General features: G+C 36.2%; 2 protein-coding genes across 3 annotated transcripts; one reads left to right on the top strand and one right to left on the bottom strand.

Annotated features, from left to right (window-relative positions):
* The first annotated feature begins 1,566 nt into the window (after positions 1-1,566).
* On the top strand, positions 1,567-24,358 carry LOC119078236 (putative pre-mRNA-splicing factor ATP-dependent RNA helicase PRP1). Of its 2 annotated transcripts, XM_037185694.1 has the most exons (9): positions 18,126-18,303; positions 19,000-19,256; positions 19,316-20,134; positions 20,197-20,400; positions 20,466-20,729; positions 23,007-23,129; positions 23,248-23,438; positions 23,811-23,973; positions 24,050-24,358. In XM_037185694.1, the coding sequence occupies exons 1-9, from the start codon at positions 18,254-18,256 to the stop codon at positions 24,175-24,177; spliced, it is 2,199 nt and encodes a 732-aa protein (XP_037041589.1). In that variant the 5' UTR covers positions 18,126-18,253; the 3' UTR covers positions 24,178-24,358. The 2 variants fall into 2 exon arrangements, with proteins under 2 accessions (XP_037041590.1, XP_037041589.1); XM_037185695.1 differs by lacking the exons at positions 18,126-18,303; positions 19,000-19,256 and adding an exon at positions 1,567-1,598.
* Positions 13,241-15,394, bottom strand: LOC119078339 (serine/threonine-protein phosphatase alpha-2 isoform-like). Its single transcript, XM_037185842.1, has 7 exons — positions 15,377-15,394; positions 14,511-14,603; positions 14,145-14,319; positions 13,899-13,977; positions 13,744-13,832; positions 13,465-13,654; positions 13,241-13,393 (listed from the first exon to the last, which is right to left on the bottom strand). The coding sequence occupies exons 1-6, from the start codon at positions 15,392-15,394 to the stop codon at positions 13,467-13,469; spliced, it is 642 nt and encodes a 213-aa protein (XP_037041737.1). The 3' UTR covers positions 13,241-13,393; positions 13,465-13,466.
* Positions 24,359-26,101: the final 1,743 nt, after the last annotated feature.

The following is a 26,101-nucleotide window of genomic DNA, read 5'->3' as shown; positions in this document are numbered from 1 at the left end:
CTCATATAGAGTCCATGAGAGTCGAGTTTCGACCCAAAAATGATGCCTGTTGCGTAATATCTCTGTAAGAATAATTTCAAAGATCAGAATAGTCATTCTCTATGTTTTGTTGCGTAATTTGAAAGCTAATTTCATTAATTTTCTTGAATTTTATTAAATTTTCTTTATTTTCTCAAAAAAAAATCTAAAACACAGGCAGTGCCGCGTAACTTTAGTCTAGGTACCAGGACATAGTGGTATTCGTGGAAATGAAAAGGCTGACGAGCTTCCCAAGCTAGTATCGGGCAGTGACTTTATAGGACCGGAGCCAAGGCTAGGGCTTTCTCAGGAAGCCAGGAAAACTTTGGTTGCACAATGGCTGCAACAAGAACATCAACGACTATGGATGACCTACGAAGGATGAATTCACACCAAGCTATTCCAACCAGCTGTATTGAAATTCTGGAGTAATGAACTTCTTAAACTTACGAGATCGGAAATAAGACGAGTAGGTGGTCTAATTTAAGGTGTGAATTTGACACAGAGAGCTGAGCGTTTGTTTGCTAGAGAGAGTATTGATAGAGCACATTGTTGGAAATGAAAACTGTCATGTATACGGAGGCAAAATGGAATGAAAACGGATGACTGTGAGGCCACCAGAGGCTCAGATATTGCGTAAAAACGAATGTCCATTCCAAGTGATTTGAAATAATTTTCGCATTTTTTTCGACTCGCGTTGATATTCTAGAAAACAACGACTAAACCGATAAGGCAGTGTCCATTTTTCGATGACATTTGTAGCGCTACGCCCGAGTCTCTTTTCTAACGTCAATTTCGGCTCAGTAAGGAACACATTTTTTTCCTTACAAAACTAATTAGTTTACCGTAAAACTATTGCCCACTTTTCTTTAATTTTTATTTATTTGATTTGCTGTTTCTAATGTCGAAACATTTGCATTGATTTTTCCATTTGATTTTGATTGTTTTGCCACAAAATCTATTTTAATTCGTATGCTACAACTAAAACAATGAACACTGCAGCAATAATCGAAAACGTTTCAAACGTTGACAATAAATAATTATAGTTAATTAGACTAGTCAATACGATTGGTAACGTTTTGTGTGTGGATAGATTAGTCGTGATTGTAGTCACTACATAGCACTTTAACATTGAACCAATTCAACCGATTGAGAATTGATGAAAGATTTTTGATACTAAAGACGGACAAAATGAGAAGGCCAGTCGTTCCTCATTATAATTACTTCCTGTGCGACCGCACAGCAACGGTCTCTTTACTAAATCTTTTACTTCATTAGTCTTACCATTCATTTTGCTACTAAAGACCAAATATTTCTCACTGTTTATTTTTGTCGACGCAATCGCTAACAGATTAGTGACACATTGTAAACGTTTAAGTCCGAACGTTTATTCACTGTTTCTGTGGAGTTACGAGCAGACTGGTGACATTGAAATAATCTTAGCTTTCAGAGAGGAAAAAGGAGTACTGGTAGACTGTTCAGCGGCATCGTCCTCAAATACTCCAGTAACCATAGCACCACACACTCCGAACAATCAGACCACAATCAGTGCATTGTACTCGTCGGCGAGACGGGAAGTGGTAATGCACAATCCGGAGCAAATTTTTGTCGTCGTTGTCGATAGCAGATGGCTAACCGTTTCTAAAAGGTTAATTTTACCAAACACCAAAACCCAAACAAAACAAACAGACTGACGCTAATGGAAATGAGTATTATTCGGCCAAGAGTAATATGTGAGGACATGTGAGGGAATTGTGGACGGTGTCTTTGATGAAAAATTTTCTTGACAAGTCACCGTTCTCCAGATACCCTTTCATCGACTTTCCTATTCGTTTTGTCAAAAAAATCTTTATTTTGGATACGTTTTGATACTTCTGACTCAGATCAAATTGACTCAATAGCACAGTATATCGAAGTACTGAGTTGCCACTTCGTAGACTACAATTTCAATCGCATCACATATGATTCTGTTTATCGTATTTGTCCACAATAACTGCATCTGATTTAATCGGTTCATTAGTTTGCGACTGCGATAGTATTCACGAGCGACCTCTCCCTCTGTACCAAGTGTTATATGTCTTGTACATCGTTTGTACTGTCATTCAGTTTTAGGAGAAATGTCCGTCGATGGTGTGTGTTTTTAAAAATTGTTGTCCTGAACCCCACCCGGAATATGTGAACTTGTGTTGACCTGATTAAGTATATGAACAATTTCGATCTGAGCTGAAGTGACTTAAAACCAGAACGAAAATGATGAGACTGCATGAAAACTTCAGGTCTCACAAAAACCTGATCTGACTCGTTTGAATGAATGAACGAGGTTCAGGTCAGACCATGTCTTCGTCTTCTAGTATTACCTGACCCATCAAATTTGTGGTAAAAGTACTCTGACCGTGGTTTACTACTACAATTATACATATACAACTACAACACATAAAAAAACCTCAGTCCAAAAGAGATGCAAGATTTCTAGACATATGAAATTCTCTCACAAAATCGTGAAACTTTTGCACCAAGTTTTTATGCTTTTTAAGGCAGATGGTGTGGATCAACTGTATCAACAATCATGTCCGGAGCGATAGCGGAGGACTTGACGCAGTCTAACTTCCAAAAAAAGAACGAAGAAATTTTTTTGAGACGCGGCAACTATATATAGCCGAACATTTCAGTTTCTACCCTTTGGTTTATATCACCACAAAACATATTCTATCATATTCTCGCTTCAAATACGAGCAAAACGAGCTATCACTCGACTATGTAGGTTTAAAATTGCCCGAGATACATCGTTTTGAAATTGGTCACTTTTCATACAAAAAACACCAAATTGACTTTTCCCAAACAATCAAAATCTTTCAACTTTCTCTGTATGTTTCTATCTATCTATCTATCTATCGACGGCCGATCTCGGAAACTAGTCAGCCAATCTCCATGAAATTTTGCAGGAACCTCAGGGTGGGCATAAAAATGAAAATTTGATACGCTATTACCCCAGGAAAAACCAGCATTTTGTTTTATTGGCCTCGAAGTGGTTTCTGAGTGAGGGTCGGGAACGCGTTTTCGGCTGTAGCTTAGCTGTATTGAAACCCATCAAATGAAAGGTATTTGTAACACGATTCGAACAAAAAAATAATTAAAAAAATCGGGACAGATTCGTTTGAGCTAGAGTGACCAAATTTTGAGCTACTCGAGCGTAGGATGAAAGGACTAATATTTTTTTGGGTTATGAGAGATAGAGAGTTACTTTCTTCGGCAAAGTCACAGAGTTTTACGAGTAGAACATAGGGGCATATGTTAAAAATGTCGAAAGTTAGAAATGGGTGGGTCGATTAGGGTTTTAGAGTTATTTTGTGAATGGTGGCAGATAGAGAGTTACTTTCTTCGGCAAAGTCTCAGAGTTTTACGAGTAGAACAGAGGGGCATATGCAAAAAATGTCAAAAATTGGAAATGGGTGGGTCAATTAGGGTTTGAGAGCTATTTGCTGAATTGTTGCATTTTCAATTTTCCTTCAAATTTTCGAATTTCGTTAAATTTTCAAATTTCGTCAAATTTTCGAATGACTTTGTTACCAAGTTGTTATCTGAAATCCGCCTTTTTATTGAGGTAAGTGAGGTAGTAGCTGACTGTTTAAGGAATTTTTCAACTCATCAATATTTTCGGATTATTTCGATGGAACTAAGTTTTTCTTTCGTCAGAATTTAATTTGATCTGTTCCCATTCCGTGGAACATCAGAAATATTGAAAATAATTTTTTTTTTCTAAAAAATTGATTTTACGGAGCACTAGATTTGCTGCAGTAGCTGACCAGGAAAAAAACGAGTGTTTCTATAGGTGACCAACTTTGTTTCAGTAGCTGACCACTACAAAATTAAAAAATTGTATTAGATTTTTCGCAATAATTTCACTGTCATGCATGTTCACTATAAACTCGATTCCGTATGTCCTGTATTTTCCAAAACTCAGGTACATTCTTTCTGAGGATTCATGAAGTCAAAACTATACCTAAGTCCCTCCTTTTTGAGGGCCCTGTGCCGCACTGAATTGATCACTCAACAACTTTTTTTTTCATTTTCCTTAGAGTCTTACTTACTTACTTACTTCAAAACAATACAAATCGGCTATATTTTTGAACAGTAATTGCGTCTTCAGCGATGATTACTATTGAGGTGCTTTCTCCCAATGACATAATAGTGGGATAGACAGGCCTTCTATGTAAATATTTTGTTCTAGCGGTGAAGCAAAAGCAAATACGAAATATTCAAGTGTGTGTGTGAGTACCTTAAATTTATGGTACTTACGTATTTTCGTACTTATTTTGAAATGTAGGCGCGAAGGAAATTTACATTTTCACTCTTTCTTCGAAATTGGTTTAAAGCATTTCTATCTTTTAAAATTAAATATTTATCGAACTGAAATTTATATTTCATGTAAGCAATCTCTCATTGTCCTAAAAATTGAACTAATTTTGTGATTTTCTCTTTTTCGATCGAATGATTTTTTTTATTACAAATCTTGACGATCGGAGAATTCAATCAGTTGGCTGAATTTATAAACTTTCACGGTCAGTATAGTCACGCATAATAAAAGTGCTAGCATCGTCAATATTAAAATTTCGGGACATTTCTTTTCAAAAATTATAAAATGTGTCAGAAAATGTGTGTAATTAGATAGTGAACAGTTTATGTGTAATTGATAGTAGCAGCTATCGTTGAAAGTGGTAAAAATTGATTTCGAAAAGTTTACAACAGTTTCACCGACTTGTCAAAATTAATTGGCATTTGTAAGTGTGTGTGCCTCAAATGTATATTACACAGAGCTTATTTTTGCTTCACGATTTCGTCTACGTAATTCCTGTCTATCCCACTATTATGTCATTGCTTTCTCCTTTCGAGTAGCACGACTCTGGGTCATTTTAGGTTCAGCCAAAAATCCAATTCTTGTCCAAATATGTAGTGTGGGGTATCGTTGCAAAGGTGATGAAATACAGTTTCAGATAAAAATAAATTTTGGACAGGAAAGTAAATTGAGTGCCCTACAGGGGGGTTCAAAATCCGCTGAGATATTTTGTTTTTTTCGTATTTTGGGTACCCAAACCTTTTTCGAAAATGAGAAAAATGTGCAGGATTTACTTATTTTACCAGTACACGTCACTTAAAATCGAAATAACCAAAAAAAATTGACAAATTGTTTTTGACACCTTTGAAAAAGTGCAGCATTTTGCATTGGCTACAAACTTCCCGAAGAAAGTTTTCGGGATTTTTTAGTATTTCGATCGGATTTCAAGGTTTTAAGCAGAAAAAAATGAACCTTCAACTTCCGCCATTTTTTTTCGGCCATTTTGGATCAGCTTATTCCACATCGATATCTGTTTTGGAATTGGCATGAAAATTCAGTGAAGCCAAAGTGACATGACGGCCGCTCCCGGCGGAACGAGTGAGCTGCCGGAGTTGCTCCCGGTGATTTAGGAATCAGCATTCCATACAGATCATAATACAATCATAAAATCACTATCGTGTATTTCCAAGCCTTAGCGGATGCACTAGTTGTGAAAATTATTTCCACATGACTAAATTTTCAAAAAAAAAAAACGCAGCAGACTGAAGGCCAGTAAAAAGACGAAACAAAATTTTGAATTTTTAAACAATTTTTGTATTCAGTTTGAAGCATTTTTTTCATTTATAATTCCCTTGACTGAAAGTCAGGGTCTTACACCAGAAAATACCGAAAAATGTGGGTAACAAAAAGGTTCACTAAGATTGAAAATGTATGAAATGCTATGAAAAACGTTAAATGTGGGTAACAAAAAATCGTTGAAGGCACGATAACTTGAGTAATTCTCAACCAATTTGGACGATTCTTTTTTTTAAATACGTGGAATTTAAATCCCGAGGCTAAGTTCGAAGATGGGCTATGTAGGACTAAGGATCTGGAAGCTATCCGAGAAAAACGGGATTTTATACTTGTCTAAATCAGACATATGATATAATTAAAATAAATGCGCAAATGTGATTAATTCACTAAGGGCACGAAAAGGAAATAGGCACGAAGATATACGTGCAAAAATATAAAATGTTGAATTGGTAAAAAATTGTCAAATTAATCAATCAGGAATTAAAAATGTCACGAATTAATGTTCTGATCAATGTATAGAATGACATGTATATTGGTTCTGCAAGATTGCAAAATAATTAATACTTTGTTTGATCACAACAACTAGGTCCCACCTTTTGGGCGGGTCAGGTCCCTTGACTGACCATTTTTTCAATATATTTTTGATCAATTTCATTGTTGAACTTCCGAAACATCACTGATACAAATACCTACATTTAATGTATCGATTACTCTATACATGACAACAAAATTTGACAGAAAAAGTTCTTCAAATAAACCTTCGAACGTAAGACCGAATGATCTTTGAGTTCTCATTTTTCTTATAAATTTGCAGCAAGATTTTCAATCAACCACAAATCGTAAAAAAAATGAGACTCGTGTGAATTACGGCCCTCGCTCCGCTCTGGCCGCAAACTTCCCACTCGTATGAGCTATCTATTATTCTGTTTGATTGCCATTTTGTCAAATTTAATCAGAGTAGATGCGAAGTTTTACGAATGTGGAACGATGAGAGGACTCTTTCACTTTGGTAAAAAATAAAAAACGCGATAGATGTTCTTCTCTTACAGTTTTGTACAAAAAAGGAAGTCCCCCGGTACTTACTAAATTTACAAAACCTTCAATCGTGAATAAAATTTGGATGGTAATAAACGACCGATAAATTAATTTTTTTTTTTTTGTCGTTTCTTCACTTTTGTCGATTTTTTTCGTCGATTCAGAAAGCGACAAAAGTGAAGAATTGACGAAACGTCTCTAAGTTACATTTCGTAGAAGGATGAATTCCCTAGGAACGAACAAAACGCCTTCTCATTACATTTCGTTGAAGGATGGAGTCCCTAGGAACGAACAGAACGCCTTTGCATTACATTTCGTAGAAGGATGAATTCCCTAGGAGCGAACAGAACGCCTTCTCATTACATTTCGTTGAAGGATGGAGTCCCTAGGAACGAACCGCCATTGCTTTATATTTCCAAAATCGACAAAGTGTGAAGGAAAGCCTTTTTTTACTGATTTACTGAAGAGGTGCCAGCGACATGTACCACATTTCTATCGGTAATTTATTATTTTTTATCGGTAAAATTGAATGAGTTGTAAAATATTTTGTTTGATTGTTGGAATAATGAATTTAAAAAAAATAATTTTTAGAAATTAGTTGAGAATGACTTAAGTTACATTGCCTACAAAGAAAGATGGTTACATTTAACATAAAAATTTCCTACACTTTTCAATCATAGTGTGCTCATTTGATAGCAGGCATTTTTCTGCCGTAAGACATTGAGTAAAAAACATCTTTCTTTGGTATAGTCGACGCATTAAATTTGTTAGTCAACTATCAAATTTGATAGTCAACTATCAATTTTGATAGTCAACTATCAATTTTGATAGTCAACTATCAATTTTGATAGTCAACTATCAATTTTGATAGTCAACTATCAAATTTTGATAGTCAACTATCAATTTTGATAGTCAACTATCAATTTTGATAGTCAACTATCAAATTTGATAGTCAACTATCAAATTTGATAGTCAACTATCAAAATTTGATAGTCAACTATCAAATTTGATTAGTCAACTATCAAGTTGTTAGTCAACTATCAAATTTGATAGTCAACTATCAAGTTGTTAGTCAACTATCAAATTTGATAGTCAACTATCAAGTTGTTAGTCAACTATCAAATTTGATAGTCAACTATCAAGTTGTTAGTCAACTATCAAATTTGATAGTCAACTATCAAATTGTTACTCAACTATCAAGTTGTTAGTCAACTATCAAATTTGATAGTCAACAATCAACTATCAATTTTGATAGTCAACTATCAAATTTGATAGTCAACTATCAATTTTGATAGTCAACTATCAAATTTGATAGTCAACTATCAAGTTGTTAGTCAACTATCAAATTTGATAGTCAACTATCAAGTTGTTAGTCAACTATCAAATTTGATAGTCAACTATCAAGTTGTTAGTCAACTATCAAATTTGATAGTCAACTATCAAGTTGTTAGTCAACTATCAAGTTGTTAGTCAACTATCAAATTTGATAGTCAACTATCAAGTTGTTAGTCAACTATCAAATTTGATAGTCAACTATCAAGTTGTTAGTCAACTATCAAATTTGATAGTCAACTATCAAGTTGTTAGTCAACTATCAAATTTGATAGTCAACTATCAAATTTGATAGTCAACTATCAAATTGTTACTCAACTATCAAGTTGTTAGTCAACTATCAAATTTGATAGTCAACATCAGATTTGTTAGCAGTTCACTAACAAGAGATGTTTACCGGTTAGAGGCTGGGCATGTACTGACGAAATTTTTCTTTTTACTTGTTTCATGCACATTATCGAAAACATACTTATACGATTTACACACACTACGCAACCAAATCAAATTTCATCAAAGTAATCTTTTTCGATAGAGGCTATAATCAACAGTGTAAAATCCTGTTTTTCCTGGATAGCTTCCAGATCCTTCGTCCCACATTGCCCATCTTCGAACTTAGCCTCGAGATTTTAATTCCACATATTTAAAAAAAAGATTCATCCAAATAGCTTGAGAATTACTCAAGTTATCGTGCCTTCAACGATTTTTTGTCACCCACATTTAACGTTTTTCATACCATTTCATACATTTTCAATCATAGTGAACTTTTTTGTCACCCACATATTTCGGTATTTTCTGGTGTAAGACCCTGACTTTCAGTCAAGGGAATAATCGTGACAATTAAATCATTTTTAGGTATAAAAAGACCTGTAAATTTGGAAATAAAGTTAGTTACTTAACTGAATTAACTCAAGAGTTTGAATAATTCCAGAAAGGAAAAAAGATTGAAATCAAGTGATTAAGATTGAAACTCAAGTAATGAAAATTTCGTAAGATTGAAATCAGAAACATCGAAGGCTGAAGTCAATTCTTACAATACTGTTGATCATAGCCTCAATTAAAAAGATTACTTTAATGAAATTTTATTTTGTTTGGTAGTGTGGGTAAATCATATAAGTTTGTTTTCGACGTGCATGAAACTAGTAGGAAAAATAATTTCATCATTCGATGCCCATCTTTTAACGTGTAAACATCTCTTACTAGTGAACTACTAACAACTTGATAGTTGACTATCAAATTTGATAGTTGACTAACAACTTGACAGTTGATTATCAAGTTGTTTGTCATTTATCAAGGATGTAGTTTTTTACTCCCTTTACAAGCACATCTTACGCCAGCAAAATGCCTGTTATCAAATTAGCACACTTTGATTAAAAAGTATAAGAAATTTTAATAAAAAAGTTAAATTTTTGCAGGCAATATAAGATGAATTATCTCAGATTTCTGAAGATTTTTTTTAAATACATGGAATTCAATGAATCAAAGAGAATATTGTAAAAATTTTAGTAGTTCACAAGAGTCGGGACATTTTATTCACGATTGAAGGTTTTGTGTATGGGAAGTTATATTCGAGGGATTATTTTTTCTCGGTCTACCAATAAATTTCTCCTTTTACAAATATGTTTAATCCCTTTACCATTATAGAGTCGAAATTGGTACCAATTTACCGAAAATATTGGTAAACTGAGTTATTTTTAACGATGAACCAAAAACTAATAAAGTTCATTTATTACCATGTGAAAGTATATTAGGGACTTCTTTTTTTACGCAAAAGTGTAAGAGAAGAACATCTATCGCACTTTTTTATTTTGTGAAACAGTCCTCGTTCCACATTCACAAATAAACTTCGCATCTACTCTGATGTAACGAAAAGGCAAATCAAACAGAATAATAGACAGCTCATACGATTGGTAATCTACACGAGTCATATTTTATCTATGATTTGAGGTTGATTGAATATCTTGAAAATTAAAATTGAAAATTGAAAATTGAGAGCTGAAAAAGTGGTCAAAATCATTCCACCTTACGCTCGATGGTTTCCAAGGAAAAAAAATTGTCACATTTTACTGTCATTTGCGTGGAGTCATTAATATAGTAAATATGTTATGTATTATCACATAGGCGCAGTGTTCGGATGTCAAAATTACTTACCTAGAAGAATAATTCAAAAATTACGCTTCAGTTCTATGTTGTTGTCTCGTTTTCGCTTGTGTGATAAAATAGAGTACACAGTTGTCACTATCAGTCTCGGCAAGCCTCGACTTCTTCGTGACAAGTGTGTAATATATATTAATGTGACAAGTTTTTATGAATACGTCAAAAATACATTTAGAAAAGTGTCAGTCAAGGGACCTGACCCGCCCAAAAGGTGGGACCTAGTTTTTTGTAGTTTTTTTTCTCTTAAGAGGTTCCGAGTGTACGCTGAAATTGTAGCCTACATTTCTGCGTTTCGAAATTTTTGATCGCTGATATCTTTTTACGAGAACCCTTTTTGAAAAATGTACGACCACATTTTCGAGTAAAAATATGTCAGCTTTGAATAAAAAATAAAATTGTCTGTGAAAGTTTCATGTGCTTTGAGAAGACTGTACCGATGCCCCAAATTTGTATCAAAGGTACACTTTTCTGAAAGCACATGGAACTTTCACAGACAATTTTATTTTTTATTCAAAGCTGACATATTTTTACTCGAAAATGTGGTCGTACATTTTTCAAAAAGGGCTCTCGTAAAAAGATATCAGCGATCAAAAATTTCGAAACGCAGAAATGTAGGCTACAATTTCAGCGTACGCTCGGAAGCTCTTAATTTTTTTTTTTGTATTTTCATTTTATTTTTTCATTTATATATATGCTGGACGGAGCCGATCTAAATAAATATGAATTGATTTGTACTCCTGGGAATTGACTGATCCGTTAAATGATTTGCGTACACATTGAATAATTCGAAATTTTTCTACTTTTACTGATAGAAGCAGTGTGTGTTTATGTTTCAGGAGGGAATATCAAATTTTTAGCCCCGTACGAAGTACTGGGGGCTTATAAGATTAATATGCCGTTTGTAACACGTCGAATTGGAAGCAGACAGTAAGGGCAAAGCATTTGGTTATGTTCATAGATGACGAATCCGCAATAAAAAAAATGTCCGTCCGTCCGTCCGTCCGTCCGTCCGTCCGTGACCCCTCTAGCTAGAGTAAATCACAACCTTTTTTCAAAATTCTTTTTTTCCCCGATTGGTATCGACAAAAGTAAGGTCAAGTTCGAAAATGGGCATGGTAGGGTCGGCCCCTCCAGAGCTAGGGCCCTATAGGTGTTTTTCAGTCTTTCGACGATATCTACCGAAATACGCACGCAATAGCTGCTTGTGATATATCAAATGAAAGGTATTGACGAGTAGAACAAAGTTGCTGAACATTGTTTTTGGGTAAGATGTAACGTGGGCTTGTTGGGAGGGCTCAAAGTTCGTTACTCGGCCCTAAGTGTTTTTTGCACATAAATCGAGTAAATCTCATCCGATTTTGCTAGATTTAGTTTTTTATGGAAGGTAATTGAATACCGAAAAGAACGTGACGAAAAAATTTTTAAATTAGGGCCCTTGGACTAAGGCCGCTACTCGGCCCTAAGTGTTTTTTGCACATAAATCGAGTAAATCTCATCCGATTTTGCTAGATTTAGTTTTTTATGGAAGGTAATTGAATACCGAAAAGAACGTGGCGAAAAAAGTTTCAAATTTGGGCCCTTGGACTAAGGCCGCTACTCGGCCCTAAGTGTTTTTTGCACATAAATCGAGTAAATCTCATCCAATTTTGCTAGTTTTTGTTTCATTTGAGAGATAATTGAATGCCGAATAGAATGATGGCAAAAAAAAGTTTCAAATTTGGGCCCTTGCACTAAGGCCGCTACTCGGCCCTAAGTGTTTTTTGCACATAAATCGAGTAAATCTCATCCAATTTTGCTAGTTTTTGTTTCATTTGAGAGATAATTGAATGCCGAATAGAATGATGGCAAAAAAAAGTTTCAAATTTGGGCCCTTGCACTAAGGCCGCTACTCGGCCCTTGCACTAAGGCCGCTACTCGGCCCTAAGTGCTTTTTGCACATAAATCGAGTAAATCTCAACCGATTTTGCTAGTTTTTGTTTCATTTGAGAGGTAATTGAATACCCAATGGAAAGTTGGCAAAAAATTTTGGGTTTCTAAAATATTGTCGTAAATTGTTGGTTTTATTTGAGAGGTACTTCGTACGGGCTTTCGTAATTGCGCTATGCGCAATTTTAAAAATGAACACTTTCAGTGAATTTGACAATTCCCAACTTGACTTGCATTTTGGTAACAGACGCATTAGAGGGTTGTAGACGTATTAGGGTTCCGGGCTTATTAGGGCTACGGACGTATTATGGTTGCGGACGAAATAGGATTACGGGTTGTACGGGGCTAAGTCGCAGCAAACGCTCCGACTGTTCTGATGCCTTGTTTGTTTGTTGGTTTGTCATTTGTTGATTCTTTTCTTCTTCATTTTTTTTGGCTTCTCTCTTTTTGTCACTTTCACAGTATAGTCTCTATGTCCGATAGGTTGGTATTCTCAAGACATAAATGTAAGACGATCAATTTTCATCAAAATGTTTACACAAATCAAAAGGCAATCTTCTCATTTTTCTTGTCATTTAAAATCTAGTGTTTTTTACTTCAATTTTATTAATAGTACATTACTATACCAGTGAAGTAATTTGATATCTCGTATCCAGATGATGCGCTGAAGCCCTCGGATACTTTTACTCATCGTGATACGAAATATCAAATTATTTCACGTGTAAAGAATTGCGTTTTACTTTACGAGCGAGGGAAAGGGTCTTCACTAGTGAGGGAAAGGCCACATTACCTCACTAGTAAAGTAAATTAATTTTTTTGTTTGTTTGAAAGAGGTCACATCAGCTAAAGATGATTTCTTCAATACAAAATTTGAATTTTTTTTAATTAGAGTTTTCATTGTTTTTTGTTTACTAGACTTTGATTTTAGATTTGGTTTTTTTTCTCCTTTTGTTTGTCTCAAAAAGATTTTCTAGTTATAGGAAGTTTGTACAACTTCCGTAAAAATTAAAAACTGAAACCGAAAATCGATTTTTTTTCTTCTTTTCTTAAAAAAAAAACCTGAACTGATCCTATAAATTGATTGATTAAATACTTTTGAAGTGAAAGTTCATAAATCTAAATTGATTACTCATTCGAATAAGTGAACGTAGCTGCATTGTCGAATTCACCACAATAGTTCGGAGCAGAGAACAACGTAACCAACTGTCGTTTCGCAAAGAACTCGTAACCATCTTCGACGACTTGATGCGCTCTGCATATCAAATCAAAGTCGTGTCGTCGCAAAAACTTACTAACAACCTGCGAATGGTAAAACAGATATTTCATCGTAAGAAAATTGTCCGAACATCGAACGGTATAGCTCCACTCACCTCTACGCAAATGTAAAACTAACACCGCGATCATTTTCGCCCCAACCCATTGTATCCTTATCCGACCAAAGTAAATCGCACAATAAACCTTGATCTGGTACGTCGGTGGGTCGCATAATGCGTCGAATTTGTTCCATCGATGTCAGATCTGGACTGAATCCGCCATGACAGCAGAAGATTTTCTCGTCAACTGTAATCGGTTAAACAGGGATTTTCAATGTTTCAGACAGTAGTCGCACGAAAAACAAAATTAATTTTTGAAAAGTCTGTCCTACTCACCAATAGCTGCAACGGGTAAGCAATTAAAGCATTCCGTGAACGTTTTACACAGCTTGATAGTATATCGTCGTTTGCATTCATCGTAAAATCTAACGAATAGAAAAACGATTTTAGGATCCATTCCATCGACAGCAAAGTTTCAATGCTCAACTCACTCATAAATTCGATTGATGCTAGCACACTCCTGATTTCCTCTCAACAGGAAGAAATTCTCTGGATACTTGATTTTGTACGCTAAGGGGCCATTCACAAATTACGCACGCACCAAATTCGAAATTTCAGACCCCCCCTCCCCCCTTGCACGCGAAAATGTATGGAGAAAATTTCAAAAATGTATGAAGCGTACGCTTTTGTCAAACCCCCCTCCCCCCTTAAGAGCGTGCGTAATTTGTGATTGGCCCCTAACAGTAAGCAAATTGTTTCAAGCGATTGCTTTCCACGATCTACGTAATCACCCAGAAAGAGATAATTTGATTCCGGCGGGAAACCGCCACACTCGAACAGACGCATCAAATCGTAGTATTGACCATGAATATCACCTAATGAATGGGACGAAGAATTTTCTCGATCCGCGAACTGAAAAAGAATTTTTTTTAAATAGGGGTGGTGTTTGGGTAGGTATCACGTTATGTCGCTTAGGTTAAATTGGTCCCTAAAGTGGATCTTTGCGGACAGTATGATTATTACATTTGAATGGTGAGATAAAAAGTTCGAAAAACGTTTACTCACGGTGTCAAACCTATTGCCTTTTTAGGCGTGAGACCTACTCTAACTTTAAAGACTTTTATTTTTAACGAGGGACAGAATGCCTCAAATCGTGCGGACATTGGATACGCTTTACTGCCTGAGTCGCCGTGAATCTGTATTGACGGAACTACATTTAAAATCGTTTCTGTTTTTTCTCTCCTGTAAGTTACACAATATTCATGAATTTTAACGAATTTTCTCTGATAACCATGGTAAAATTCATGCAACTTGCCAAGTGTTGATAATAAATTTAACGTTTACGGAGTGTTCGCGATTTGAAAATAAAATTGGTGAAAAGTAATATAACTGGCCGCTGACCAAGTTCACCTGAATTGATTAATAATTTATTGATGAAGCGAAATTAATTTATGAATTTGCGGACTGATTTACTGAAGAATTTGTGAAAAAGAAGACTAATCGACTGAACGCATTCAAATTGATCGAGAAAATCTGGTCCTCGAATCTGGAAGTTTAAAAAAAGGTCAAACTTGTTCGGTCTCAGCTACTTTCTACATTCAGTCCAACATTTTTATAATACACATAGGACGAGTGTGTAATCAAGAAAAGGTTGAATGAAACGCATGAATTCACAGCGTGCTGATTGTAAATCTTATCGAATTTCGTTTATCGTTGACCTTTTAAATTTCGAGCAAAAACACAACGAACAACTGACTTTGTATGAACGAATGATTGTATTCCGACAATCACAAATCGCTCGCGAAGGATAAATTATTGTTTTCATTTTAGATAAAAGAGCGACAACAAATGAATCAAATCGAGTTGAAAACATAGTCCCGACCGAAAGTGCTATTACGCATGCGATATAATTTTGCAAATTTTCTTCAATAAAGAAAAATACAAAACGTTCACGACAATCACTTTATACGCTAGCATTGTTATCCATACTGGCCTGAACTAGTTTTTCTATTTAAAGGCGAAAACAGATGTGTACGAGATGTCAATACACATTTGTGTAAACTCGTGTGCGCGATACATCAGGAATGACAGAAAAGAATGGGATGTGTGTCGTTGTGGCGATATTACTCATCTCAGCAAGGACATCGCGTTTGAAGAGTCTTCAATGAAGACAACAAAATAAAAGTTTCGAAGGAAAAAAAATCAATTTAACCATCCGACGACCCCGGTCATTTATTTTACGTGTTACGGCATGTTTCATTTTCATTTACATTGCCTAATCACGTAAAGCACACACCCCCCCTGAACCAAAATAAAGTTTTACCGAAAATGCACCCAAAAATTGATTGCTGTTCAAAATAGAGGGACCCTAGGGGAGAGGGACCAGATGCTACCCCAACCCCATACAACTAAGAAAAAAAATATATGGGATGGGGAAGCATCTGGTCCAGCTTAACGGACCATCGTTTTGAACTCTCCTAGGGTCCCTCTATTTAGAACAGCAATCAATTTTTGGGTGCATTTTCGGTAAAACTTTATTTTGGTTCAGGGGGGTGTGAGCATTGTACTTACGAGGTTCCAAGTTGTTATTTGATAAGTGGGGAACAACCCACTTATCAAATACACAACTCGGAACCTCGGAAGTAATATACTATTATTTTCATTTCCCGTTTAAACCGTAACATTACGAGAATATAATGTTGCAATCTTCGTTTACGATTCAAAACGTCTTTCATATTGTATTAGCGAGTAAATGTTTATTACAATCAACACACACTTTTTCGATTAAGTACTCATATCGCTAGGTACTGGTTGTTGTTGTTTTTTGTTGTTGCGTTGATAATTCACTTCACACCTTGAGTCATAAATTTTTTATCGAATTTAAAATCTTACTGTCATAGGTTTAATCACAGTTACCAAATAGATAAACCATTAGATAAGCATTTCTATGAATAAAAAAAGAAACGTAAGTCACTTACATTTGCTGCACAATTAGAAAGTGGTATCCGTGATATCCGCAAATTGTAGACGGGTCACAGGTGATAAGATGCTAATAATTTCCAAATTTCCAAGTGTGGTGTATTGCTTCATCATTAGATATACGGCAGCATAACGTTGATTAAAAATATAAATCTGGATGTTCGTCTGATACTATTTTGATGTCTCAATGTCTCACATGTCTTTTATGATTTGTTTGAAGTTCTCACATCGAAATTAACGGGGTTTTTTTTCGTTATTTTTTTTTTTTAGATTTTTTTATATGATTTCGTTTTTGTTGTCATTTTTATATAATTTTCATTTACACACACTGTTTATGTTTCTATTTACACTGGCGGATTCGGTGAGTCCATTGGCTCGTCAGTCGGTTTCGGCGAGTCCATGACAACATCTACTGATGGCGAATGACTTCTGCTGTCATTGTTTGTGGAATTCGTGCTGTCCATGCTAACGTCACTGTCATTGAATTCGAACAATTGTTTCCAGTTTTTGAACCGGACATCTTCCGCCGGATTAAAACTTTAAAAATTTTTTTTTAATGTTTGAACTTTTTTGATTTTAGTTACACTTACCCCCCTTTATTCACAAAAGTATCAATGCACACCACCACCATTTCCCCCGCGTCCTCTATCGACTCGGTTAATAACCCGCGATTAGGAAATGGTGGTAAGCTTCCCGGTAAAACGTCTTTGAACAGTTGGACCAGGTCAGGGTAATTCCTAAATATTTTTTTTTTCATTAAATGAAATTATAATTAAATCTTTTTCGCAATTCCGGTCCATAATCATCACCTTTCCATGCATTTAATGTCGTTTTGAAGGTATTTATTTCACAGTGCGTTTTAGATTTTTTTTTCGCACTTGGGCTTTTTCACCTTTTTTTCGCACGCTACACAAGCTTAGTACCTTTAAGAAAGGCTAAATTTTATAAATAAAAACTTTGCACAAAACCAGGATTTGAACACACAACACCAAAATTCTTCTAAACACCGAGCAACGACCATAGCCATTCGGCTACAGAGTCACACAATTATTCAGAACGTATTGTTGAAGCGTACATACTAAGCATTGACTACTTGATTTTATTTAGCACGTCTCTATTCATTGCAATGTGTATATAGTGCATGTTGCTTGATCGTTCAAATGAATTCATGTTTGCATGTGAATGTTTGGTAGAAATTTTGGTAATATTTTGCATTGGAAAGGTGATTATGGCCCGAAATTGCGAAAAACGTTGTATCTACCACGGTAGGTATGCCGGTATTTTTTCGCACACGACGTCTTGTCGACCTTTAGGACAAATGATATTGCCAATATTGGTCATATCTACTTGACATTTTATATTTTATCAGTCGAATCGTATGGAAATATGCATTATTTTGTGACGTTGGTCTAAATCTGAATTTACAGTCATCCGTTTTCATTCCATTTTGCCTCCGTGTACATGACATGTCATGACCGCAGTCGGCATTTTATACAATAGAGTGTTTAAGTGAGAGAGATGGCGAAATAACACTGTCATGTACACGGAGGCAAAATGTGATAAAAACGGATGACTGTGAGGCCACCAGAGGCTCAGATATTGCGTAAAAACGAATGTCCATCCCAAGTGATTTCAAATAATTTTCGCATTTTATTCGACTCGCGTCGATATTCTAGAAAACAACGACTAAACCGATAAGGTAGTGTCCATTTTTCGATGACATTTGTAGCGCTACGCCCGAGTCTCTTTTCTAACGTCAATTTCGGCTCAGAAGGAACACATTTTTTTCCCTACAAAACTAATTAGTTTACCGTAAAACTATCGCCCACTTTTCTTTAATTTTTATTTATTTGATTTGCTGTTTCTAATGTCGAAACGAAGAATTGAAATTATGGATCCATTCATCAAGAAGAGGCGGTAAGTTTGTTGTTCATTCGGTTGCGGTTCGGATGTTTTAGTATAAACGGCATGCACACACAAAAAAAAACCATGTAAAATGGAGGCTCCACTTATACTGAGATTTTTTTTGTGTCAATACAATGAAATGCGGTCTGGGTTAATTTGCATTGATTTACTGCAGTTTGATTGTTTTTCCATTTGATTTTGATTGTTTTGCCGCGAAATCCATTTTAATTCGGATGCTGTGTTACAACTAAAACAATGAACACTGCAGCAATAATCGAAAACGTTTCAAACGTTGACAATAATTATAGTTAATTAGACTAGTCAATACGATTGGTAACGTTTTGTGTGTGGATAGATTAGTCGTGATTGTAGTTACTACGTAGCACTTTAACATTGAACCAATTCAACCGATTGAGAATTGATGAAAGATTTTTGATACTAAAGACGGACAAAATGAGACGACCAGTATAATTACTTCCTGTGCGACCACTACGTCTTCTCAGCAACGGTCTCTTCACTAAATCTTTTACTTCATTAGTCTTACCATTCATTTTGCTACTAAAACTAAAGACCAAATATTTCTCACTGTTTATTTTTGTCGACGCAATCGACAACAGATTAGTGACACATTGTAAACTTTATTCACTGTTTCTGTGGAGTTACGACCAGACTGGTGAAATTGATACTAAAAATAATCTCAATTTTCAGAGAGGAAAAAGGAGTACCGGTAGACTGTTCAGCGGCATCGTCCTCAAATGCTCCAGTAACCATAGCACCACACACTCCGAACAATCAGACCACCCGAGTGAACACAGTTAATCCGTACAATGGTCAAGTGTATTCGCAAAAATTCCACTCGATCTACCAGAAACGTATCATGTTGCCGGTGTTCGAGTATCAGTCGGATTTCATGCGTCTGTTGGCCGAAAATCAGTGCATTGTACTCGTCGGCGAGACGGGAAGTGGTAAGTAAACCAAATAAATCCAGATTGTGTCTAGATCACTAAACGGCTTAAACGAACAGGTAAAACAACACAAATACCGCAGTGGTGTGTGGAGTATGCTTCGTCCGTTGGAAGCAAGGGAGTCTCATGTACTCAACCACGTCGAGTCGCTGCTATGTCGGTAGCACAACGTGTTTCCGAAGAAATGGACGTGGCGTTGGGACAGGAGGTTGGCTACAGTATTCGTTTCGAGGATTGTTCGTCCCCGAAAACCCTTTTAAAATACATGACCGATGGTATGTTGTTGCGAGAAGCAATGAGCGATCCGATGTTAGAAGCATACCAAGTTATACTTCTCGACGAAGCGCACGAACGTACGCTGGCCACGGATATTTTGATGGGCGTTTTAAAGGAAGTGGTCAGGCAACGCAGCGATTTGAAATTAGTTGTGATGTCGGCTACACTCGATGCCGGCAAATTTCAACAATATTTCGACAATGCACCGCTGATGAATGTTCCGGGACGAACGCATCCAGTGGAAATATTCTATACACCCGAACCGGAGCGCGATTATCTTGAAGCGGCAATTCGTACGGTCATTCAGATTCACATGTGCGAGGACATCGAAGGCGACATATTGATGTTTTTGACCGGGCAAGAGGAAATCGAAGAAGCGTGCAAGCGAATCAAACGAGAAATCGACAATCTGGGCGCTAGTGTCGGTGAACTGAAATGCATTCCGTTGTATTCGACGTTGCCACCAAATTTACAGCAACGCATTTTCGAACCGCCACCGCCCAATAAACCGAATGGAGCCATTGGCCGGAAAGTGGTTGTGTCGACAAATATTGCAGAAACATCACTCACAATCGACGGTGTGGTGTTCGTAATTGACCCCGGTAAGTAGACTGCTCAGATTTTGTCAAGTTCAAGTAACAATGCGATTCGATTACCATCGCAGGCTTTGCCAAGCAGAAAGTTTACAATCCCCGAATTCGCGTCGAAAGTTTATTAGTTTCGCCGATCAGTAAAGCATCGGCTCAGCAACGGGCTGGACGAGCTGGTCGAACGAAACCCGGAAAATGTTTCCGATTGTACACGGAAAAGGCTTACAAAAATGAGATGCAAGACAACACGTATCCGGAAATTCTACGGTCTAATTTGGGTATGCTGAGACTGAAATGCAGTGAACAGATTGCATGAACGCAACTTATGCCAATTGTTTTACAGGAACGGTTGTTCTTCAGCTGAAAAAACTCGGCATCGACGATTTGGTACATTTTGATTTCATGGATCCACCGGCACCGGAAACGCTGATGAGAGCGTTGGAACTGTTAAACTATTTGGCTGCCTTGGACGACGATGGAAATTTGACCGATTTGGGTGCAGTTATGGCAGAATTTCCCTTGGATCCGCAACTTGCCAAAATGTTGATTGCCAGCTGTAACCATAATTGTTCCAACGAAATTTTATCCATTACTGCTATGTTGTCGGGTGAGAATTCAATACACAGACTATTTTTATCAAACTTTTATTTGTCAGACCAACATTTAGTTATTAAGTTCAATTGAAGTGTGTGCTGAACACACTCTGTCGATTATATTCTGTTAACCTTTTGAAAACGGCAAGAGTATCGCAACTTAATCATCCAATTCGCTTACTAATTTTGTTCAAAGATGATACTTCATCCCTTCATTGATTTTATGACATTCATTTTGCTGCACAATCCGGAGCAAATTGCGTTTATTTGTCGTCGTTGTCAGATGGCTAACCGTTTCTAAAAGGTTAATTTTACCAAACACCAAAACCCAAACAAAACAAAACAAACAGACTGACGCTAATGGAAATGAGTATTATTCGGCCAAGAGTGTTCTGGACATGTGAGGGAATTGTGGACGGTGTCTTTGATGAAAAATTTTCTTGACAAGTAACCGTTCTCCATATACCCTTTCATCGACTTTCCTATTCGTTTTGCCAAAAAAATCTTTATTTTGGATACGTTTTGATACTTCTGAGTCAGAAGTTCTGACAGACTATTCAAATTGACTCAATAGCACAGTATATCGAAGTACTGAGTTGCCACTTCGTAGACTGCAATTTCAATCGCATCACATATGATTATGTTTATCGTATTTGTCCACAATAACTGCATCTGATTTAATCGGTTCATTAGTTTGCGACTGCGATAGTATTCACGAGCGACCTCTCCCTCTGTACCAAGTGTTATATGTCTTGTACATCGTTTGTACTGTCATTCAGTTTTAGGAGAAATGTCCGTCGATGGTGTGTGTTTTTAAAAATTGTTGTCCTGAACCCCACCCGGAATATGTGAACTTGTGTTGACCTGATTAAGTATATGAACAATTTCGATCTGAGCTGAAGTGACTTAAAACCAGAACGAAAATGATGAGACTGCATGAAAACTTCAGGTCTCACAAAAACCTGATCTGACTCGTTTGAATGAATGAACGAGGTTCAGGTCAGACCATGTCTTCGTCTTCTAGTATTACCTGACCCATCAAATTTGTGGTAAAAGTACTCTGACCGTGGTTTACTACTACAATTCTGCAACTACAACACATAAAAACCTCAGTCCAAAAGAGATGCAAGATTTCGAGAGAGAAAACGTATGAAATTCTCTCACAAAATCGTGAAACTTTTGCACCAAGTTTTTATGCTTTTTAAGGCAGATGGTGTGGAACAACTGCATCAACAATTAAATTTTTTCAATTTTGTATAGCTCTGCTGTTCCAACCAAGCTGCGAATGTGAAGCATTTTTTGCTTCATTGGTTTTGTGCCGTTTATAGATGAGGAAAATAAATCTAGACTTAAGCCATACAAATGTCTTATCGCGTTAGTTAAGATTGTGCCTACATCGAACTCAATGAACTTAACTGGTTCCTTCCTAGTTAACTGAACTTTTACGTACACATTTTGACATATCACCCATCTAACGTAGAAATTTGACATATCACCCATCTGGATCAGTTAAATTAACAGGTTTTTTCCCCGGTTTTTACGCTCGTCTAACACTGTATATACTGTATTGACGAGAGAGAAAGAAATATAATTCGAAGCAGTTATTTCAACTTCCCTTGAGGGATGGGTCGAAATTTATATGAAAATATGCAACGACAAGTACACCAAGGGAAGCTATAATTAACTGGTCTTCTGAACTCTGTCTCTGGTCATAACAGTCTATGCAGTGTTAAAAGAGCGTAGAAGAGATAAAAATGACCAGTTGCTTAACTGGTTTCGATGGGTGATACTTCAAAATTTTGATACTAAAAGTTCGGTGAACTAGGAACAAACCAGTTATTTAACTGAGCTCGATGGGTGAACACTCTTTTTGACATACCACCAATCGAGCTCAGTTAAATTAAGTTGTTTTTCACTCGTTTAACACTTTATTGTAGAAGACCAAATTTGACCATTATGCAATGTACTCATTCTATTGGTGCGCAGTGTGTTTGTTTTCGTTTTCAAGCATCTTTTTTGCCACACAGAACAATATAATTGTGCGATATTTCATATGCGATTTTTGAGCGCGTTTCCCAATTCAAACATTTTACGCCAATTAACCATGTCGATTAGAAATGAAACAGACAAAAAAAACATGAGAAATTTGCAATGTCGAGAGAAAAATCAAATTCAAATTCCATGAAACGACCGAAAAATCGCATATGAACTAATAGAACAATAGCCCTAGGTTTAAAAAAAGACAAACAACTATATTTGTGGGACGTGCTGTGCCCAAATATTCAATTTAGTACCACAGTGCTTTGTCCGGCCAAATGACGTTAAGAAGGCAGCTGACGAGGCGAAAATGCGTTTTGCACACATCGATGGTGATCATCTCACCCTGCTTAATGTTTACCATGCATTCAAACAAAGTAAGTGCGAGCGTTGAGGTAGTAGTTGTCGGTGTAGAATTTATTCATTATTTGATGGAGAAACCATTGACTGATGTGCCAATTTCTTTTTTTTTATTTGTTTCTCATCGGAATAAAGGTGGCGAAGACAAAAACTGGTGTTACGAAAATTTTGTGAATCACAGATCGTTGAAACAAGCCGATGATGTGAGAACACAATTGTCACGGATTATGGACAGATTTAATTTGAAAAGAACTAGCACAGATTTCACATCGAAAGACTACTACATCAACATTAGAAAGGCGTTAGTTCAAGGATTTTTCATGCAAGTAAGTGACGCAGCGTTATTGTTTTAGTATGGCAAGCATATCGCGACATAGTTGTTTACGCGGCCATCCGTAAGGGACGTCCACACGAACGGGATTTCCATGTTTTAAGGTAGTGAAAGGTGTTGTGGTCAAGGGGAGAGAGAAGTAGTAAAATTCAGAAAATCATGTGGGACGTCCCTAATGGACCAATTCGCCAAACTGTTCACTTTTTCTTCATTTGATTTAACATTCATTTTGCAATTAAGATCACATTTAACGAGCGTTTAATTTTGTCATCATTGTCGATAACAGATGTATACGCTAAGTAGGACGTACTCGATTTGAACGATCAGTTCTTTAACCGAATGCCTTCTAATTCCACTACTCTCTTAGGTGGCCCATTGTGAACGCACTGGACATTATCTAACAATAAAAGACAACCAGGTCGTACAGTTGCATCCATCTACATGTTTGGACCACAAGCCCGAATGGGTGTTGTATAATGAGTTTGTCTTAACAACAAAGAATTACATTCGCACCGTTACCGACTGTAAACGTAAGTGATCTTCGATTTGACGTTTTTGCGTTTTCTATTTCGACAATTTTGTGATTCTCTTCTCCGCTTCTTTTAGCTGAATGGTTGCTGAAAATTGCCCCACAATACTATGACATGAACAATTTCCCGCAGTGTGAGGCGAAACGACAGTTGGAAATGATGCAAGCACGGATGGATTCGAAACAATATCAACAAGGATTTTAAGATTTAGCTTCGGTTTTTAAGAAAAAAAAAACCACAAAAAAAAAATATTTCACAATTCAACAGATTTATATTATTAAATGTGGATGAAGCGAACGCAATTCTGTTTTCGTTTTGATTTTGCTATGATTGTAATTTTCACTTGAGTTGGATCACACGAATAAAAGAGAAAATTAATGAGAGACATTTGTTTGTTGGTGTTTTTTGTCGTTTATTTTTCGTTTACAAAACGCTACCGAGCCTTCGATTAATATAAATTGTTTAAATCGAGAGAGAGAGAGATAGAGAGAGAAAGACAAGTTTTGTGAGTTGAGATCACTTTTGATCAGTTTCCGCTGGAGCTCTAACCAGGGACTAAACTAAGGAACATCGCAGGTGGGAATTTTCCCACCTGCGCCCCTCTAATTCCCACCTGCGAATCCAGATCTGCCCACAAGAAAAATTACAATTATCTGACTTGAAATAGTCAAATGAATGTAGTTGAACCTAGTTGGAAAATGATAATGGCATTGTCGATATCAGTTTTTTAATCTTTTATCATCATTTAGATGGAGATACAGATACAGAATCAAAGTATTTCACATTTGTAGCTTTCACTTTCCTAAGAACTAAAAAAATGGAAAGAAAATAGGGTTGGCATGTAAAAAGTGACACTAAAGGAACTAAAGGAACCAAATCATTCAAAAGATCTTGGCCTCGAACTACTTTCAGTGGAGTGGCGTATGAAACTCCAAAATGGAGTTATTAACAAAAATGTGATTTTTGTTTCTCATTTATTTCTCTCTGGTGTGTTAACGTAAAAATCGGTAGAAATTCTTAAAAAATGTCTGTATGGAGGGTAAACATCCGAGATTTTTTCAGATTTTTTGGACCCCTATTTAACGATGAAAAAATTCAATGATTTTTTTTCCATATGCTAGTTCCATATCCGTTTTTGGTCACTTGAATTGTCTTCATGGAATGTGCCTAGATTATGTAATTTATTCAGATTTTTTAAAATGGCGGAACACACCCTAATTTAACGAAGAATATTTGAATAAATATTTTTACCTCTAAGTAGGGGTCCAAAAATTACTTGAGAATTTTTTCAGTTATATCTATTGAGATATACAAATTATACACAAAACTCACCCTCATACCCAAAAACTCAACACTATTGTGATTTTTAGGGCTGATATTCTACCAAAAACACCTTTTAGTCCAGTAAACCGATAATTATCTGCAATTTTCTGGATTTTGATTTTTAGGTCATAGTGTGGACGCATTTTCCACAGGTAAAAATACACCCCTAACATGACCGAAAAATTAAATTCTAGAAAATTGCAGATTATTATCAGGTATCGGCAACTTGACTAGACTTTACATTTTGAATGATTTTTTTTGGATGAAAGACCCTAGACTTACGGTCTTTAAATCGTAAAATATACGTTGACGTAAACGTCCTGAACGCATGATATTATTTTTGGATAAAAAACTGTTACTTTGGCGCCCAAGATTTTGTGTTTAGGCGCCCCTTCGAAAAGTTTCCCACCTGCACAGAAATCCTTATTTTAGTCCCTGGGCTCTAACTGTCAAATAAAACAAAATTGAATTGATACAAAATGGAATGATTACAACAACAAGTCTGACAGCTACACCTCCAGCAAGCTTTAACTGGTCAGTTTACCACTACACTACAGCTTTTATTTCGCTCTTCATACAGACTATTACAAGACAACGAAGATCAAAGACCAGTTAAGTTGAACAATGACAAGAACGCCAAGGCAAGTTATAATTAACTGGTCTTAGGAACTCTCGCTCTGATCATAACAGTCTATTTTGTATCTGTTTCTTTTCTCATTTTGACATTGTCCTCAAGGCCCGTTACGTTTAACTGAGCTGAAATATCTCTTCGTTAACACTACACTGAGAACCATAAACAATCAAA

The sequence above is a fragment of the Bradysia coprophila genome, unplaced genomic scaffold (genome assembly GCF_014529535.1).
Source record: "Bradysia coprophila strain Holo2 unplaced genomic scaffold, BU_Bcop_v1 contig_248, whole genome shotgun sequence".
NCBI lineage: Eukaryota > Metazoa > Arthropoda > Insecta > Diptera > Sciaridae > Bradysia > Bradysia coprophila.
The sequence above is the reverse complement of the archived record's forward strand: the minus strand, read 5'-3'. Positions and strand labels throughout refer to the sequence as shown.